The sequence below is a fragment of the Lucilia sericata genome, unplaced genomic scaffold, assembly GCF_015586225.1.
Source record: "Lucilia sericata isolate MDLA Ls3-8-SP2 unplaced genomic scaffold, ASM1558622v1 Contig000158F_arrow, whole genome shotgun sequence".
Taxonomy (NCBI): Eukaryota; Metazoa; Arthropoda; class Insecta; order Diptera; family Calliphoridae; genus Lucilia; species Lucilia sericata.
This window is the reverse complement of record NW_023994188.1, coordinates 380,019-401,734: the sequence shown is the minus strand read 5'-3', so window position 1 is coordinate 401,734 and position 21,716 is coordinate 380,019. Positions and strand designations below refer to the sequence as shown.

At 31.7% G+C, this 21,716-nt stretch overlaps 1 protein-coding gene across 5 annotated transcripts in view; it reads right to left on the bottom strand.

Moving 5' to 3' along the window:
• Positions 1-1,462: 1,462 nt before the first annotated feature.
• The window catches only part of LOC119601335 (myb-like protein P), a 139,573-nt gene continuing 119,319 nt past the window's right edge, over positions 1,463-21,716 (bottom strand). For all 5 annotated transcript variants that reach the window (XM_037952183.1, XM_037952186.1, XM_037952184.1 and 2 more), the window contains exon 5: positions 1,463-2,820. In XM_037952183.1, the coding sequence (XP_037808111.1) occupies positions 1,478-2,812 (1,335 nt within the window). In that variant the 5' untranslated portion in view covers positions 2,813-2,820 and the 3' untranslated portion in view covers positions 1,463-1,477. The remainder of the gene's footprint in view (positions 2,821-21,716) is intronic.

Sequence of the window (21,716 nt, the reverse complement as noted above, 5' to 3'; positions counted from 1 at the left end):
AAGAACGGCTCATAAATGACCTTACCCAGCCATATAAGTTCCCCTTCGGTCTATAATTGACCCTACCGCCCATATACGGTTCCCATTATAAAATTACTTTAACGCTAAATACTGGCATACAAAGATGATATTCTATATAAACAAGTTTTATATGAACCAAAATCGGTCTACAAAATGTTATTAATATCGGTACATTAATTCGTATAGTTTCTTACTTTCTTGGGTATACAATAGGGTATTCAAACGATTAATCGTCGATCGGTTAATCGATGAATTTTTGTCGATTAATCGTTCGAATAAATTAAAAATGACAAATTGCGAATAACGAATAAACCGAATAATTTCTATCAAATAACCGATTAATAAAAACTTACTTTTTAACAGTAGAACTGATATATATTTCATACAAAATTCAATATCTTTATAATAAATTTTCTTCCTTTAATTTAATTATTTTTCAATAATGAAGAAAATTTATTTTATGATTCTGATTTACCTACTTTTGAGTTAAATTCTTAACTATGTAAATTACCAAATTTTTTATACCCTACACCACTATAATGGGAAGGGTATTATGCGTTTGTGCCGATATTTGTAACGCATTAAACTATTAGAATCACTTTCTGAGTCGATTTAACGATTTAACGAATTTACGTTTGTTTTGAGCCAATGATGAAGGCTATTGAAAATGGTTAAAATTGGTACATTAATTAACCTAGCCCTCATACAACTGAACCATACGAAAATGGCTTTTGAGCTTATAATTATGCATAATATAGATGTATCTCGATGAAAGTTCGCACAACTAAGTTTTATACAAGCCTTGATTAATTACCTTGCCGAATTTCGAAATTTCGACTTCATTTGACCCTAGCCCCCATACAAAGCCCCCTTCAGAAAGGTAATATCCAGGGGATTTTAAGGAGAATAAATAATTTCTAATATTTGAAAAATAATAATTAAAAAAATTACATAGAATTGAACTCAAAATAATTGAAAATTATCATTTTCTGGATTATAAGAAAAAAATATTGTAAAAACAATAAAATTAATAAAAAAACATCCATTTAACTTTTATTCGATTAACCGAATAATTTTGAATTATCCGATTATTAAGCGGCTAACATAAAACCTCAAACCGGCTAACATAAAACCTCAAATAATTATTTGTCGAATAAACCGAATAATCCAAAAACCCGAATTATTAATTACCCTAGTAAACAATGAAGCCGTTAAGATTTCTTAAGAATTCATATTTTTAAATTCAAAATAATTACAAATTTGTTAAACATTTTCAAGCTAAACCAAATAAATTTATACTGGTTAAATAGAAATTTGTGTTGTACTATTGGTTGTATTTGATGGCTTCTCAACTTATTTGTTTATAAGAAAATAAATTGACTGAAAATTTATTATACTTATAAATAGATAAATTTTCTTTAAGATTTATATTTAATCAATTTAAAAAGAAAATCAATCAAGAGAAAAGAGACTTACCTGCATAAAATAATGGCAGCATATTGAAAATGACCAAAAGTGATAAAAAATATTTGGACATTTTTTGCAAATCTCGATAGAATTTTGTAATAGTCGTAGTAGAAGAAAATGTTGTAAAATTTTGTTGTTGCTGCTGTTGTAGTTGATGTGTTGTAGTTTTAGAAAATTTGGTTTTATAACAGAAATTTCGTTGTTGTTGTTGTTTTTGTTGTTGATGTATTTGATTTTGTTGGTTGCTAACAAAAGATATTGTTGATGTTTTAGTTTTATGTTTTTTATTATAGTTGTGGCAACATTGTTTAGCAACATTTCTTTGGCAGCATTTTGTAGTTTCATTTGAAGTTTTTGACAGAAAATTGTTATTTTCTGAAAGGCCTGAGGCTGAGAGAAATTTTTTAAGGATGAAATTGTTGTAGTTGTTGTTAGGCATTTTTGTGTTGTTGATGTTGTAGTTGTAGATTTTGTTGTTTGTGTGGATATTAAACTCCTCAATTCCTTTACAATCGTGTGTAGAAACATCATCATCATCATTAAAATTATGATAATTTTTTGGTTGTTGTTGTATTGTCCTGTTGCTGTTGTTTTTTCTGTAGATGTTTGTGGAAACAAATTGACAACATTTTCTTTTACTATTTGTCTCGTACAGTTTATTGCTGTCAATGTTGTTGAGTACTGTAGTTGTTGCTTGCCGTTGAACACCACCACCAGCAGGGCCCACAACAACATCATCTGTAGGCAAACTGTTTGTAGATCGTTCTGTTGTTTTTGTTGTTGCTGCAGCTTCTGTTGCCTGCATGCACTTGAAGCAAAAGCATTTTTTCGCTTCCGGCCATATTTGCTTCTGTTCTTCTTGTTGTTGTTGCTGCTGAGAGATGAACACAATTTTTGTATCAATGTCGTCGTCGTTAGGAGAATTTTCCGTTTTAGCGTCGTACGTGAATGTAGTTTTTTCTTTAATAAAAATTTCTCTCTCTTCTTTTGTTTTAGTTCGACATGAGCTGTGAAATACGTTTGTAGGTTTTGTTGTGTACTTGTTGGAATTTCTGTCTGTGTATTGTTTCCTGCTGCTGCTAATATTTCCGCTGATATCTTCCTCTTCTTCTTGTTTTCGCTTAACTTCCGTTTTGTTACAATATATTGATAGTTTTTCTTTATAATGATGTTCAATAGTTGATTGAATCGTTGTTTTCGTTTTTGTTGTTGCTTTTGCTGATGTTGTTGTTTTTGTAGTATTTGATTTTGTTTTTCTTGTAAAAGTAATAGTTGTTGTTTTTGGTTTTGTATCGATATTATAAAGAAGCTGTGCTGAGGCCATGTTGTGCCCTAAAATTAAAAAAAAAAAAAACAAAAGAAAAAAGAATGAAAAGAAAAGTTTTATTGAAGGCTATTGAAAGGAATAAAGGAGGCACATATAAAATCTAAATCTAAAAAAATGTATTAAAAAGTCAACCTTTATAACACGCTTACAAAAAAATAATAAAAAAGATGAAAAGGGAAAATCAACAAACAGACTTCCGGTTAAGAAAATCAAATGAAAGGTTAAACTTTGCGGTATTTTCTTAGGGTCTTATTCATAAACTTTTGTCAAAGGTTTATAAATCAAATTTTCATACAAAATTTGTTCTATAAACCATTGATAAATTTTTATGAATATGGAAGTTAAACTTGTAGGGGCTTTATTCATAACAATATATCAAAGGTTTATAAAACAAATGTTTAGGAATAGTTTGTTCTATACGCCTCTGGAAAATGCCTAAGAAAGAGATTGTAAATATGTAAATTTAATATTCTTTGAGTAATATTTTTAAAGAAAATTTTCAAAATTTTTAAAGACAAGGATTTATTCTTTTTACATTGATTGAATGAGTAAATAAAAATTGATTTTTTCGTATATCCTTATAGTTCTCAAGGGAATCGAAAAATTTTATACACATATTTTTCTATTCCTAAAAATGTTATACACACAGAGAACTGCGTTCACAATTTTTTTATTTAGTGATCCTGTTTCATTGTAAAAGGACTTAAAATTTCAAAGGAGCACATTTAAAAAAATATATAAATACTTCTGCTTACTCTACTATGCAAAATTCGGTGTCAAATGACAAATAAGAGTGTTAGTTAGTTAGTTAGTTAGTTAGTTAGTTAGTTCGTTAGTTAGTTAGTGTTAGTTAGTGTTAGTTAGTTAGTTAGTTAGTTAGTTAGTTAGTTAGTTAGTTAGTTAGTTAGTTAGTTTAGTTAGTTAGTGTTCGTTAGTTAGTTAGTTCGTTTGTTAGTAGTTTTAGTTAGTTCGTGTTGTTCGTTCGTTAGTTAGTTCGTTTCGTTCGTTAGTTCGTTAGTTCGTTAGTTAGTTCGTTCGTTCGTTAGTTCGTTCTTCGTTGTTCGTTCGTTCGTTCGTTCGTTCGTTAGTTGTTCGTTCGTTCGTTCGTTCGTTCGTTCGTTAGTTTCGTTCGTTCGTTCGTTCGTTCTGTTCGTTCGTTCGTTCGTTCGTTCGTTCGTTCGTTCGTTTCGTTCGTTCGTTCGTTAGTTCGTTCGTTCGTTAGTTCGTTCGTTCGTTCGTTCGTTCGTTCGTTTCGTTCGTTCGTTCGTTCGTTCGTTCGTTCGTTCGTTTCGTTCGTTCGTTCGTTCGTTCGTTCGTTCGTTGTTCGTTCGTTCGTTCGTTGTTCGTTCGTTTCGTTCTTCGTTCGTTCGTTCGTTCGTTCGTTCTTCGTTCGTTAGTTCGTTCGTTCGTTCGTTCGTTCTTCGTTTCGTTCGTTCGTTCGGTCGTTCGTTCGTTCGTTTCGTTCGTTCGTTCGTTCGTTCGTTCGTTCGTTCGTTCGTTCGTTCGTTTCGTTCGTTCGTTCGTTCGTTCGTTCGTTCGTTCTTCGTTCGTTTCGTTTCGTTCGTTCGTTCGTTCGTTTTCGTTCGTTCGTTCGTTCGTTCGTTTCGTTCGTTCGTTCGTTCGTCGTTCTTCGTTCGTTGTCGTTACGTTTCGTTCGTTCGTTAGTTCGTTCGTTAGTTCGTTCTTAGTTTCGTTGTTCGTTTCGTTCTTTCGTTCGTTCGTTTCGTTCGTTCGTTACGTTCGTTCGTTTAGTTCGTGTAGTATTCGGTCGTTCGTTCGTTCGTTCGTTTCGTTCGTTCGTTCGTTTCGGTTCTTCGTTAGTTCGTTCGTTTCGTTCGTTCGTTACGTTCGTTCGTTAGTTCGTTCCGTTCGTTCCTGTTCGTTTCGTTATCGTTCGTTCGTATCCGTTCGTTCGTTCGTTCGGTTCGTTCGTTCGTTCGTTCGTTCGTTCGTTAGTTCGTTTCGTTCGTTCGTTCGTTCGTTATCGTTCGTTCGTTCGTTCGTTCGTTCGTTCGGTTCGTTCGTTCGTTCGTTCGTTCGTTCGTTCGTTCGTTCGTCGTTAGTCGTTCGTTCGTTCGTTCGTTCGTTAGTTCGTTCGTTCTTCGTTCGTTCGTTCGTGCGTTCGTTCGTTTCGTTCTTCGTTCGTTCGTTCGTTGTTCGTTCTTCGTTCTTCTTCGTTCGTTCGTTCGTTCGTTCGTTCGTTCGTTCGTTCGTTCGTTCGTTCGTTTTTCGTTCGTTCGTTCGTTCGTTCGTTCGTTCGTTCGTTCGTTCGTTCGTTCGTTCGTTTTCGTTCGTTCGTTTTCGTTCGTTCGTTTCGTTCGTTCGTTCTTCGTTCGTTCGTTCGTTCGTTCGTTCGTTCGTTCGTTCGTTCGTTCGTTCGTTCGTTCGTTCGTTCGTTCGTTTCGTTCGTTCGTTCGTTTCGTTTCGTTCGTTCGTTCGTTCTTTCGTTCGTTCGTTCGTTTCGTTCGTTCGTGCGTTCGTTCGTTAGTTCGTTCGTTCGTTCGTTCTTCGTTTCGTTCGTCCCCCCTTTCTTTTCTCCCTTCCTGCTCCCTTTTCCGCCCTTTCTTTTCCCTCTTCCTTCTGTTTCCTCTCTCTCGTTCAACCCTACTGTAGTTAAAGAAACTCCATATTCAATTTTTTAGCAACCCAAAAAACCCTCGGAAAAATGTGAATGCAACATTTTCCAATCATGAAGTTTTCTTTTTTCTAATTCTTTTTGTCGTTTTAGTGAAGATGAGGGCAATAGTAAAAAACACATGTACACAAAAAAACTAACTAACAAACCTAACAATCAAGTTATCCACATATGAGCACAACAACATGTAAATAGTTGAAACACCGTCCATACTATAGCTAACAACTAACTACCCATCCATACAATCAAGCAAAACCAACCAATCGAACCAAACAACAGACCAATAACAATAATCTTTAAGTTAACAACTTGGAAATTGAATTTTTTCAAATTATTTATTTAAGTACCCAAATATGGAGTATCCGGAAACAGTAAATATGTACTTTTATGGGAAGAAAATTGGGTAAAATAAATACTGAGCTTTATATAAATGTTGCCATATACAATTTGAAAAAATTAAAAATTAAATTTTAACAAGTAAGAGTGTTATATTCGGCTATGCCGAATCTTTATACCCACCATCAAATCACTGCTATATAAATAAACTTATATTTTGAATATTTTATTATTATATGTCGATAATGAGAACATCAGGGATATATTTGAAAGAGGTCCATTAATGGGGGTTTAACTATTGACAATTATGGACCGATCCACATAAAATTTGCTGGAAAGGTTTTAGCTTATATCAGACATACTTATGTCAAATTTCACCGATCCACATAAAATTTGGTAGAGGGATTTTGGCTCGTATAAACTTTACTTCTGTGAAATCTTATCGCTCGTATTTTTAAGCCAGTAATGAGAGTTAAAGTAATTTTATGGAGGGGACCTTATATGGGGGGTAGGGTCAATTATGGACCGGTCCACAAAATATTTGATGGAAAGGTGCTGGCTCGTTTAAAACTTACTTCGTAAAATTTCATCGCTATACTCGTATTTTTACGCAAATAATGAGCGTTAAAGTCGTGTTCTGAAGGGGGCCTTATATGGGGGGTAGGGTCAATTATGGACTGATTCACATAAAATTTGCTGGAAAGGTTTTAGCTAGTATAAGACATACTTATGTCAAATTTCATTGCTATACTCGTATTTTTACGCCAATAATGAGCGTAAAAGAAATTTTTTGAAGAGGGCCTTATATGGGGGGGTAGGGTCAATTATGGACCGATCCACATAAAGTTTGGTAGAGAGATTTTGGCTCATATAGAACTTACTTCTGTGAAATTTCATCGCTATATTCCTATTTTTAAGCCAGTAATGAGCGTTAAAGTAATTTTTGTGGAGGGACCTTATATGGGGGGTAGGAAAGGTTTTGGCTCGTATAAGACATACTTATGTCAAATTTCATCGCTATACTTGTATTTTTACTTCAATAATGAGCGTTAAAGTCATTTTCTGAAGGGGACCTTATATGGGTGGTAGGGTCAATTATGGAGCGATCCACATAAAATTTTGTGGAGAGATATTGGCTTGCATGAGACTTATGTATGTCGAATTTCATCGCTAAATGTATATGTTTAAGCCAGTAATCAGCATTATAGTAATTTTCAAAATGGTCCTATGTCCGCCATAATTCAGAGTTTTATTTCGGAAGTCACAAAACTGACTTGTGCGAAATTTTGTTGCATTTGCTTCACAAACAACGAACTTGTGAATGTTTGAAGCTCTATACACAATATACGTTTGTATGGGGGCAATGTGAAATCGTTGACCGATTTTACCTATTTTCAATACCAAACATTTCTGATGAATAAAAAATATTTTCAATATCTCTTTTTTGTGCAAGCTATCATGCCAACAACAGACAGACGGACGGACATAGCTAGATCGTCTTAGAACCTTACGAGGTCCCAGAATATACTTTATGGGGTCTGTGAACAATATTTCGATGTGTTACACACGGAATGACAAAATCAATATACCCCCCATTTTTTTCGATGGTGGGTAAAAAAAATGTAAAGCAACTCATTAAATAGAATTAAAAATTTACCGAAAATGATAAATTTTATAGATTTATAGACTATAGATTTGACTATAGACTAGATGATAGACTACATAATGTACTAGACTGTAGATTAGACTTTAGACTAGAGAATACACTAGACTACATAGTAGCCTATAGATTAGACTAAATTAGTATATAGACTGCACTATAGACTACACTATAGACTAGACTATAGACTGGTCTGTTTACTAATGTAACTGTAGAGTCGACTATAAACTAAATTACAGACTCTGATACTTTTAATTTACATATTATCCACATATTACCTAATGTTTATTTAAATGCTGTAGCAAGTTAAGGAAAGCACACTTATTTAAATTTAAAAGCTTTTTATATAAAAAATGCTTTATACAAAAGTTTTGTTTTGTAGTTTCCTGTTTACAAAGCCATAATACACATAATACTGTTATACAAAGTTGCCAAAAAGAAAGCATTTTAGCCAATGCCCAAACCATTTCCTCGAAGCTTTTTGAAAGCAAAAGTTTCAAAAGTCAGTGGTTAATGTCCTAACTAAATGATATAAAACTGAAATTTCTCCACTAAAAATATTTTTTAAATAAATATGTATAATAGAAAATACGTTATATAAGCATATATTTTTACGATATAAGAATTTTTTATTTGTAACATTGCGCTTAGCTTTTTTCTTAAATACACATTTCTTTTAACTGTCAATAAAAATTACTTATTATGAAGAAAAAATAATAAATAGTTTAATAACATAAAAATAGTTTAATAACAATATTCCTATAAAGGGACCATAGAATTGTATATATACAATATTTTTAAATATGTTTTGTCAATATTAAAACTGACATTTTTTATAGACCCTTTTTAAGTGTTTCCTTTTGGTGTATTTTGTCGTTTTTTTTTTCAATAATAAAAATGAAATGGTTATTCAACTCCAGAGAATTGTAAGAAAATTCATTTATTATGATTTTTTTATAATTTTTATTTCTTTTCAGTTTATGCTGCACACTTTGCTTAATTAAAAGCTGGGGACTTTTTTTTTAATTTTTAAGGGGAAATTATATTTTCCAACTATTTAGGTTTATGGCTAATAAAGTAGTTATTACATTTTCATTTAGTTGCGGTAATAATGGCGTTAAGTAAAAATAACATATAATTAGCTGGTGTTAATAATTTTATGGCGAAAAGACAGGGAAATGTGTTTACAATATGAATGATATGGGGCAAAGGAAGTATTTGTAATCTGATTTAATGGGAGTTAAATAGATTTTGTTTCATTAAACCAAGTAGAGATGTCTTGTAATTTGCGACGATGGTTACAAGTTGGTATTACATAAATGGTATATTTATACAATGAAATGATACTTTTACCCAAAGTCTTATACCCGAATTTAGAAAGAAGAGAAATAAACAATTTTTAAAATTTTGTGTGAAAACTACTCAGTTTTTGTTACTGTTTTTTATACAAAATGTTAAATATAGTTATATATCCTTCTTTCTGAATACACGGGTCTTATTTACGATATATGGACAACGATATCTTATACTGGAAACTTTTTCATTTGTTTACTATACTATAATTCGACTATAAACTGGACTATCGTCTTGACTAGAGCCTGAATTATTAAATCGGCTCTAAACTAGACTATAGTAACGACTATACTATAGACTTGCATTTGATCTCTACTGTAAACTAAAATTAGTCTCAACTAGCGACTTTACTAAAGTATTGACTATAGACTGGACTATCGTCTCGACTAGGTAATAGATTATTACATTTACTTAAAACTAGACTATGAACTATAGACTGGACTATAGACTGGAATATAGACTGGACTATAGACTCGACTATAGACTGGGTTTACGTCTCGACTATAAACTGCAGTTTAGTTTCGACTATAGATTGGATTATAGTCTCGACTATAAAATGGAATTTTGTCTCGACTACAGACTGGACTAAAATATTGACTTTAGACAGAACTATAGTTTCGATTATAAACTGAACTATAATCTCAACTATTGGCAGGACATAAGTCTCGACCATAGACTAAACAATAGTATCTACTATAGATAGTCTAGACTATACTCTAGATTATAGAGTAGAAATTAATCTCCACATATATGGACTGGACTACATTTTCGACTACAGACTGGTCTCGACTATAGACTGTACTAGCTATTATAGACTGGACTATAGTCTCTACTATAGAGTAGAAAATAGTATCCATTATACATGGACTATACCCAGGAATGTAGACTAGATCATAGTCTATAGTCTAGACTGAAGCCTAAACTATAGTCTCGACTATAGGCTGGACTATAGTCACAACTATAGACAGAACGATAGTCTCGACTATAGACAGGACGATAATCTCGACTATAGATTGGGCTATAGTCTCGGCTATTACCAGACAATAGTTTCGGCTATTGATTGACTGTAGTCTCATCTATAGACTGGAATGGAATAAACTAAAGACTGGACCATAGACTAAACAATAGTCTTAACTATAGATGCTCTAGGCTATGCTTTAGACTATAGAGTAGAATATAATCTCGACATATATAGACTGGCCTATTTTCTCGACTACAGAGTAGACAATAGTTTCGATTATAGATGGATTATAGCAAGGAATGTAGACTAGATCATAGTCTATGATCTAGACTATAGTCTGGACTATAATCTCGACTATAGACATGACTATAGTCTCGACTATAGATTGGGCTATAGTCTCGGCTATGTGCCGGACAATTGTTTTGGCTATTGATTGGGTATAGTCTCATCCATAGACTGGAATAGAATAAACTATACACTGGACTGTAGTCTCAACTATAGGCTAGTCTGTAGTCTCGATTATAGACTGAACTATAATCTCGACATATGTATATGGACTGGATTATCGATTATACATGGACTATAGCCAGGAATGTAGACTAGATCATAGTCTATAGTCTAGACTATAGTCTCGACTATAGACAGAACGATAGTCTCGACTATAGATTGGACTAGATCATAGTCTATGATCTAGACTATAGTATAGACTATAATCTCAACTATAGACTGGACTATAGTCTCAACTGTAGAATGGGCTATAGCCTCGGCTATGTACCGGTCAATAGCTATTCGTTGACTATAGTCTCATCTATAGACTGGAATAGAATAAACTATAGACTGGACTGTCTCGACTATAGGCTAGTATGTCTCGACTATAGACTGGTCTGTAGTCTAGACCAGCGGTTCCCAACGTTTTTTACTTCGCGGACCCCTTGAGGAATTTATTTAATATCACGGACCCCCATACATATTTTGATATCTTATTGTTATAAATAACACTGTGATACAAAAGTGAAGAAAAATAAAATGCAGGCGTTCTCATATACCAATTCTATTTCGTTATAGTCCATAGAGTACGAATATATTTTTAGTTTTCCCCTATCACTTCGTTAACTTACTTTTTAAGAGCAAAAGATGCGAAAAAGAGCCATTTTTGAAGTTTTAAATTTGAAAAATCATAAGTTTAGTAGTTTTCATCCGATTTTCAAATCCGATTTTTTTTTTAATGATACAAGTGTCTTTTAATCCAAAAAAAGAAATCCAAAATTTATGGTCAAATGTCTGAGTTACGGTCGTTTAAGTTAAAAACTCACACTTTTTTAAAAAATTTTCATTTTCATCATGCTCTACTTTGACCATGAGGCAGTGAGTTCATCTTTTATTACTTTCCTGAAGAATCACATAAAGGAAGGTTTCTAAAACTTGTTATTTCATAAAAATCTATGAAAAACTGGATAATTTATGCCAATTTTTCTAATAGCATGTTTCTCGAATTTTTGGTTTTCTCCATACAAATTAATTTTTGTATAAAAATGTTTATAAACATTTTTTAAACTTGTTACAAAGAAAACCAGAAACATGAACGTTTTTGTATGGAAGAAATATGCTATATTTTTATAAAACTTAGCACAACTCATAACCTTTTTCATCGATTATCATAAATTGACCATCATTGGAAACCCAACTTAATGTGGCTTTTTTCAAATGTAATAAAAGCTAAAGTTATTGCTTCATGGCCAACGTAGAGCAGTATGAAAATTAAAAATTGTGAAAAAAGTGTGAGTTTTTTTACTTAAATGGCCGTAACCAAGACATTAATCATAAATTTTGGATTTATTTTTTTGGGTTGAAAGACAACACTTGTATCTTTAAAACAAAATATCCAATTTGAAAATCGGTTGCAAACTACCAGACATATATTTTTTTAAAGTTAAAACTTCAGAAATAGCTCTTTTTCACAACTTTTGCTCTTAAAAAGGAACTAAACGAAGTGATCGGGAAAAATTAAAAATAAATTCCTACTCTATGGACTATAACGAAATGGAATTGGTATATGAGAACCCCTGCATTTTTTTGCTGTATCACTGTGTAATTGTTCGAAAATTGTCTTAGTCCTGGTCCATAAACCCTATAAAATATTCCCGTACATTGAGAACATTTAGTATTTCGGAGATGTTTTCAATTTCATGGTTTTAAATATAGAATGACTTCTAACATGATGTTTAATTTTATGATCGTGAGAGCTTTCATGTTCATTTCTCGTCAAGGTAGAGAAAAGGTTTCTTTAACAAGTATTGTCGACATGTGCTTAAAGAGTCATGTTTCTAAATTTTTTTGCGATTGCATAGGAGTGAGCTGAGTATGTAAGCTAAATTTTCGGGAAAATATGTGAAAGTTAGACTTCTTCGATGTTGTTGCGGAATGCGTTACCCACATAAAATATGACTTGAACTCTTTGCGAATGTACTGTGAATTTGGATCTTAAATTTGAATTTTAAAATACCTACGAATTATTTTACTGCGTGGTTTTGACTATTTACGCAAAACGCTATGAATTTTCTGATGTTGATTTAATAATATTGGACAACAAAATGAAGTTAAAATCTGTGTATCACGTTGGAATGGAATATTTATATTTAAAATTAACTAGATTAACACTTTTGCTTACAATTTAAAAAAATATTATGAAATGTGACCTAACTTCATATTCCGGGATACTAGTATCAGTATTTAATTCTAAGGCAAATCATTATCCGTCTGCTATAAAAACATTTATATTTATAAAAATTACAAATCACGTAATACTTTACTTTATAAAAGTGAAACAATAAATTTGTAGCGCCTAGCTTCATCCTGATAAACGACCGAAACAATAAAATTCAAAGAGTCACCAACAAATCTGGGATTATTGAATAAAAATTGTGTATTTTAGTATTTATGAAAAATTTGGAGATATTTTTAATATTTTGTAACATATAGAGAATATTTTTTATTCATGATTTTTTTCGTTCGTCTTCGCGGACCCCCTAGGATTTTGCTACGGACCACTAGGGGTCCGCGGACCCCCTTTTGGGAACCGTTGGTCTAGACTATAGACTGTACTAACTATATTCTCGATTATAGACTGAACTTTACTTTCCACTATAGACTGGACAATACTTTCAGCTATTGATTGACTGTAGTCTCGACTATATACTGGACTATAGTATCATCTATAGACTATAGTCTCATTCTCGACGTTATTCATAATCACAGTTTTATTTTACAGAAATTTTATTTTAAAAAACTTTGATAAAATAGAAATTTGATTATAAATATTAAGGGTTTTCATTTAAACGCTTAAGTTTCCCATTTGTGCAAGTGGGCAAGTCTATTCGACTTGTTTCATGAAACCCCTGTTCAAATTCTGTTCAATTACAATATTTATAAACATTTTACAGCAATGTCAAACGAAATCAAAAAAAAAATTAATTATTTTAACAAAAATTTGTACAAAATATGTTAAAAATGTGAATATTCAAGTCCATGAATTCAAAAGTGAACAATAGTGAACAGATTTATTAAATGCACAATGAGTTTGCTCAAGTTTGCCAGTCTAAATAGTCGCTCAAACTTATAAGGGTTGTGCAAATCAATTTTCATACAATTCAATTGCGAGAATGGAAACATGCACAGGTTGCACAGTTTACGAGGGTTTTGAACGTTTAAATGAAAACCCTTAATAAGTAAATATTTATGTTATTTTCTCTATTATTGGAATTTAAACTTTTTGTATATACACTAAACCCAAAATATTTTGGATAACATCATATCATATAACAGCGAATATTTTGAGGGGGGTAACTCAAGAACCATTTTTTGTGAGTCGGTCTAATATACATATGTATGTATTTTAAATATAATAATATACATACATATGTATGTATATGGCTTAAGTTTCAATTTAAACCTTTACTGCCTTATTCATAGCAACTTATTAAACGTTTACAGATTATTATTATCCTTGACATTATTTTAAATTTATTTTACTTTTATAAAAATTAAAATCATGATTTAAATTTAAAGTTTTAAAAATTTTGTTTTTTTTTTTGTATTTTCAATTTTAAACTATCATATATTATGCATATTTAACTAAATAGTATATAAAATACTCGTTTAGTAATTTAACTTTATTCAATTGGTGTGAAAAAAGTCCTTCAAAATTTCAACAGTTCGAAGGATAAAACTTTACAAATATTAAACCACGTAGTTTTTAACAAGTAGTCATTGACAGAGCACAACAACAAAATCCAATATTAGTTTTATTTTCATTTTTTTTCTACTGACTGATATTTTTATGAAATCTCTATGACCAGAACAAACAAAAAATAAAAAATAAACCGAGAATGAAACAACATGAACCATTTTATTCAGTTAACTGTTCAGCAGCATCAAAACCTATAAACCGAAAAAATAGTTTTTGTAACGTATATACAATACGCATTACCGCAAAATATTTTTCGGCAGTTCGTGGAGGTTGCTTGGTTTTGTACTAATTTATATATCATCATGATTTACAACCAGATGAAATACTAAAACTGCGTAAAGTATAAATTAGACTCTGGACAACTTATTTCTTAGGTATATATAGTACCAAAAAAGTTCGAAATGATAACTTTCTAAATTTCTCGGGAAAACTAAAATAAGGATTGTTTTCTTACTGAATCGAAATAATCCAGATAAGCAAAATTGCTGTTTTACAAAACTACTGGGTTGTACGCGTGTGTGTGTATATGTGTGAAAGAGATTTTTTTTGCAAAATAAGCACAAATAAATATTAACTAAGATTAACAACTAAATAGAATAGTAAATGCAAGCCATACGTAAACATCAGTCAACGGCAGCAAAAATAATAATGTAACAGAAATAATCACAACATGACGACCACTTTTATATACATACATATGAATGTATGTACATCGACATACCACAATAGGGATGCAAAAAATTTAGTACAGTGGTACTATTTTTTATCAAAATCTTTTATACGATTTTTAAAAATTTCTGAAAACAAAAACTGAGTTATGATTATTTTTGTTGATAGTCGTAAAATCATTGGGACCTCTTCAAGCATAAATTCAAAAATTTTACGAGCAGCAGGTTTCAATTAACCCTACCATAACCCGAAGCGTGAAAGATCAATAATTTTAAACAGAGGAAAACAAGGTTTACATAAACATACAGACGGACAGACAGGTAGACGAATAGACAGACATATCTAAATCGATTCAGAAAGTGATCCTGAGCCGATTGGTATACTTTAAGATGATTGTAGGACCAATATTTTTGGACGTTACAAACATCAGTACAAACGCTAATGAAGTTTTAAGAAAAGTAAGAGTGTTATTTTGGCCTTGCCGAACCTTATATACCCACCATCAAATCATTGCCGAAAAGGAATGCTTCCTTATAAATAAACTTCGATATTTACGAACCGATGCTTTTGTTATTATCGAAAAAATGTCTAATTTATTAGATCTATGTTGAATTTTATCATCGATATTAAAAAAAAAAAAATATTAATTTTTATAAACAAATCGTTTTTGTTCAATTTGTATATCCATAAACTGTTTTTTTGTTAAACCGCATCCTAACCAGTTCCTATAAAACCGTAAATTTGTACGAACTTTTGAGCCATTATTGAGCGTTAGAGTAATTTTCTGAAGTTTACCTTATAGATCGGTCTATCTTGATAAACTTTTGTACATTATTAATTATATTTAGTAAAGAAGTTGTTTATTTCGAATTTCATCGCCTAAATCGTATTTTTAAGTAACTAATGGGGGGATATGATCTGTTGTCGATCCATCTTCACCAAAGTCGGTAGGAAGATTTCAGTTCCCATGAAAGATCTACTTGTATTTTTATGCCAACGTTATTTTCTGAAGGGGCCCTTATGTGGGGAGTAGGGTCAATTATAGACCGATTTTTCTAAAATTTTGTAGAACGATTTTTGTTAATTTCGAATGTCATCGCTATACTCGCTATTTTGTAAAGGGGGCCTTATATATGGCGGTAGGTTTTTCAGATATCGTGTCACTAAGCTTGAAAAACTTCCATTATTTATAATATTTGAAACGCTATAACAGTTAGATGACACCTTTATTTATGCAATTTGGTGTGTCAACTTAAAGTCCAATCTGTCAAGTTTAAAATACCGATTTAAAGATTTATGTAAAAAATGTATTTTTATGCTTTTTTTATACCCTACACCACTATAGTGGGTAGTGTATTATACGTTTGTGCTGATGTTTGTAACACCAAAAAAGTATACCAATCCGTCTGTCTGTCTGTGTGTCCATGTAAAGATTGTGCGCCTGCTACAGGTCGCAATTTTCAAGATAATTTGATTAAATTTGGCACATACTCCAAGGACGAACGCAATTGAAAATTTGAAAAAAATCTGCAAAACTTAGTTTTATAGAAGTTTAAGTGACACTGCTGATTTTTTTAATGATCAGGTCTCTTTTGACTCTAGCCCCCATATAAACTCCCCTTCAGAAAATGATTTGAAGGACAAAATTCACTTATTAACACTAATAACACGATGAAATTCTTTGATGTATCCATATTTACCCTTACCCTCCTATATGAGCTCTCTTGTAGAAAATCTCTTTTTTTGTTAACAATAAGTAAAAATATTCGGGAATTAAGGTTAAAATCAAATTTAATGTTTTATATTATTAAAAAAATAATCCACATTTTTAGCATACTCACTAGTGTAGGGTTTCATATGGTCGACCATGCCCGTTTATGCATTTATCCTTGTTTAATACAGAGATTTTGTTTATTATATTATCAAACACTTATAACTAGTCTAAATTTGAATACATTCTAATAGAAATTGTAGTTTCAACGTGGTTTTTTAGCTTTTTATATGGGAGGTGGGCGTGTCTTTACACTGGTTTTTAAGAAATTCAGAACTTTGGTTAGAAGTTAATAAAAGGCAATAATTTTAAAAGAATGATTTAGAAAGAGTTTTAAATTGTTAATAATAAAAATGGAATTAAATCGAAGCCAATAAATTTATTATTTAAAGGATCAAGAAATGTGTTAAGGTTTTCGCCTTAAGTTCTCATTTCTGGTACCTTTTTCATTGTACGTTTTAAGCTAAAAATACTACGGTTTTTAATTTCGATTTTGCATCCAATGTATCTATTTATCCATTCAGTAAATAAAACTCCCAAACAACAGCGCACTAACCCTTAATGTCAGACTGTATAAGTGTAGGTAGTAAATGAGTAGTTTTCTGTTAGTACAAAATCGTGTACGACACCTGTAATTCTCGAAACTAAGGAAAAGCCATAATGGGTTAAAACTTGCAAAAATTACCTTATTTCTATGAATCTAGTAAGTAATGGAATGGAAATGTTTGTCAGTTGCAGCTTGCTCATGAATTTGAAACTACTTTGAAACTAATTCTCAGAACTGCAGGTTTTACTTTGTGAACTATATATATGTAGGAGTTGTAAGTTACACAAGGAAAAAAAGCCGTAAAGTTTATACACATGTGATAAATACCTACAATGACAATGTTTCATTTACTTATTTCTTTTTACATTTGCTTCTTTTTATATGGTTTGTTTGGTTCATGATCCTGGTGTTTTTCTACAAAAACTACTACTGTTGATAATAATGTTCTTGCGTAAATAAAAATTGACCAGCAACTTTATTTCTATTAAATATTTTACTTTTTATTTCTTTTACTCATTTCATTTATCCATAACATGAAAATGAAGATGACCACATGATAATGATGTTTGTTTTCCCCATTAACTTGTGAAAAAAAGAAAGTTTATTTGCACGAATGTGGGGTGTATGTGTGTGCGTGTGAATGTGAGAAAGGAAGTGTAAATGTGGTCAAAATAGACGTAAATTTAAGTATGTAGATTAGGTTGGTTACATTTTTGAGTTAACATGAAAGAAATTTAAAAAATCTATAAATTAACTGAAAAAATTGAAAAAATATCGGTAAATCGACCTAAACCAAAGGTGGCGAAATATCCCTGCTGTAAAGATTGATCTGCTCGCTAGTCATGGGTGGTCATTATTCTGAAATCGTGAGCAAAAAACTATTACGGCGGTTTGTATCTTGACATTATGACTTTGTTAAAAATGTGGAGATAAAAGGGAAGGATGTCATCGAAGGCAGCTCTAAGTGAGGGAGACAAAGCCAATTAAGCTATTGTGAAGGCGGGTATATATGCCAAAGCAACCTCGAAAAAAGAAAAGCCTGAAGAGATGCCAGTACCAATGAATAAGAATAAACTAAATGCTGAAAAGGCAAGAGAGAAGTGGTCTCATTAAAGAGAAGGCACCAGGACGAGCATATGACTCCGGTAACCGCACAGTGGGAGAAATGGCCAATCTGGTGTCGCTTTAAGGAAATTTTAAATTTGAGAATTCTGAAATTTTTTTTTAATTTTCTGGTAACTAAGAAACCAAGTGATTTTTGATTTTTTTTATTTCATTTTACTCGCAATATTCACACATTAGTGAGCTTTCAAACTTTGCATATTTTTTAGCAATTGAATTCATTATTTTTTCACTTTTTTACAGTTTAAGTTTGATTACACATAAAATCTTAAGTTTGGATTTTTTTATTTGGATTAGTGGTTTAATTGAAATTATTGGGAATCTATTAAGGGAAAAAATTGGTTTGTGGCCTCTGCTTGTACGGGTTAGTTCTGAATTGTGGTACACAAAATGACCTTTGTAGGAGAGTGTTTTATTATGTGTAACATAATCTTCTGTTGAATAAAAGTTGGGTGGATTCGACAAGATTCGCTCTATCGTTTAGTTTATTAGTTTTTTTGGTCTGTTTTCTATGTCAAGTAAGAAAATTAGCTGCAACTTTTTGCAACTTTTTGACTTATCACGTTTTTTTAACAGCCATACATGACACTATTCTGCTGAAGGATGAAGTCTATTGAGAATTGTTCAAATCGGCCCATTATTTTACCTAGCCCCCATACAAACGGACATCTAGAATATGGTTTTTAGCTCATAATTTTTTTAAAGACGCTAGTATCTCTACAAAAGTCGTTACAAATAAATTATATATAAGCCTAAATAACATTGTCCATTTCCATAATGATCGGACCACATTTGACCCTACCCCCCATACAAAGTCCCTTCATAAAATGACTTAAATATCCATAATTCCCATATAAATACTAGTGTATCGATTATATTTAGCAAAAATAACTTTAATATAAACATAAATACCCCCACCAAATTTAATGAAGATTGGCCTATGTTTGACCCTAGTCCCCATATATGGCCTTTTTCAAAAAATAAATTGTACACCATTAAATTGCCTTAATATTTAGGAATTAACGTAGAATTTAACGTAAATGCTTTAAAAATAAACCACGTTTTAAATATTAAAATACAAAAATAAAATAAATAATAGTAATAGTTTCGGTGCATACTGACTGTAGGGTATAAGTCCAAATATCAATAAATATAACTTAAAATGTCTAAAACATGATATCGTTTTCAAAAAGTGTTCAAATCGAATGAAATACAAAAATTATAAACATATTACCTTGGCTATAATTTCACTGAACATTTCTAATAGATCAGATCACTATTTATAAAGATATAAAAAAGGATCCACCAGATTGACCATTTCTCCCACTGTGAACCGCTCGGAAAACCTCCAATAGACTAGTATAGTAATGTAAGTAAGGCAATAAGGTTGTGGATCACGCAATTGAAAATTGATCGCACATCTATATGAGCTCATAAACCCCATTTCGGGGGATATGGTTGTTTGGGGGCTGGGCGAAATAATGGACTGATTTAAACCATTTCAATCGTCCTTGGATAAAAAGAAGAGTATGACCCAAATTTCATAAAATTATCTTGAAAATTGTGACCAGTAGCATGCACACAGTCTTTACATGGACACACAGACAGACAGTCGGATGGACAGACGGTATACTTTAAGGTGGATGTAGGACCAATATTTTTGGGTGTTAAAAATATCAGTACAAACCAATATACCCGCCCACTATAGTGGCGTAGGGTATAATGAATGTGTGTTTGTTTGTATATTTGGAATTTATAAGCTGAACCGATTTTCTTGAAATTGTGGATGTGACACCTCCCATATAAAGTAAATACTTGAGTATGTATATCTAGAACACCAGAACACTTAGTCTGTTACCATTTTGTAAGAATATCTTTAGTTTCAATATAAATATGTATAACAAAAATAGGCTATCCAGCACTAGGGGGCGTGTCACCTCCCATATAAAGTAAATACAAAAATCTGTAAATTCCTAAATTTAGTATTCCAGCTATATGGTGCTACCTTCCATGTTAAATAATTACTAAAGTTTGTAAATTTTTAATTACATTTATCTATAGCAAATAATATATAAAAATGCATGTGTGTTTGTTTGAAGTATAAAGACGTCTATACCGCTATGCGGATTTTCTTGAAATTTGCCCAGATCCGAAATTTTGATGTGATTACGGAAAAATCTACGAGACACTCTAATATTCATTAATTTTTTTTTTAGATTTTTAGTAATATTCCAAAAATTTAGTTTGTGTTTTTTATCAAACTTTGGGAGAAGAATCTCCCAGTCTTCCTAAAAAATGTAGAGTTTTTAAAGCTTAAATACAAATTTACATTGATGACGATTACAAAATACCTCAATATTCCCAGAAATATTGGAATTTTTGTCGATAGTCAGGCGGCACTCTTTCATCACACTAACACATTTCTATTCAGGGAATAATCTGTCATCTCTTTAGTGTGGGTCCAGATGTCGAAGTGCTTTACGTGAACCCCTGCATTGACGGCCAAATTTGTATTGTGGTCTTTTCTATCCACACACGCCCGATGGCAATTTTTGTACATGGTTCTGTCGATACATTGCTCAAGTACTCGAGCTGTTAAATCTCTATGGCCCTTTGAAAAAATAGGTATTCCTAAAAAACTGGTTCACGGGACACCCTCATGTACATGAGAATGAATCAATTAATGTTGCTTTTAGTAAATTGACGTTTTTGTGAAAATCAACTTTTTAATTTTTAGCGTGAAATTACTTCAATTGAGATGAACTGACAGAACAATTCATTTGAAAATGTCAATTGTAATTAATAGTAGACTAGCACATAGTGGTTGAGAAACGTTCAGTATCTCGTTGCTTTTAATAAATTGGAGTTTTTTGGCGAATATCCATTCTATTGTGTAAACTAGAACTTACACAACAATTTAATCCAATGACTACTACATACCGTGTGCATTAGTTTTAAGTACTCTTATAAAGACTTACATATAATCAGATACGTAAGTACTTTATTTTGATCACGCTAGCAACAGTTTTTCTGTGTGAAAACGCGCAATAAAATAACTAAGAAGTGGGACAAAAGCGAACTAACGAGCAAGATGTCCAGATTCGTATTCCGTGTAAGCAATTCTTTTCTGTACTTATCCAATTACATAGTTATTTGTATGTACTTATTTAAGAAGTTATTTGTAAGCAAGCTTGTTAAGTACTTGCCTTCAATGTCTATTCTAATAGTTTGTAAATTTGTCAGAATTTTCCAAAAAATCAATTAGTTATTAATTAAAGTTCTTTTCAAGGAATTGGGGTTCTGGTGAATATGCATTGTGTCAACATTTGAAATTTTAGCATGAAATGTCTTAAGAAGAATTGAAAAGTTCCTCTTTGTTTTTGCTAATAGTAGGCTAGCGGTATTTCCGTAAGTTTTATTTTGACATTTAATCCACATTAGGGTTAATAGAATAGAATACACTATATTCTAGATTATTTAGTGACCATAGAAATCGCTTCGAAATGTTTATTTTTTTATAGATGTGATGGTTATTTTCATTTTTGACTACAAATTAATTCATGTTTTAAAAAGTGGTTGGTTTACCATTTTTTCGCCGTGA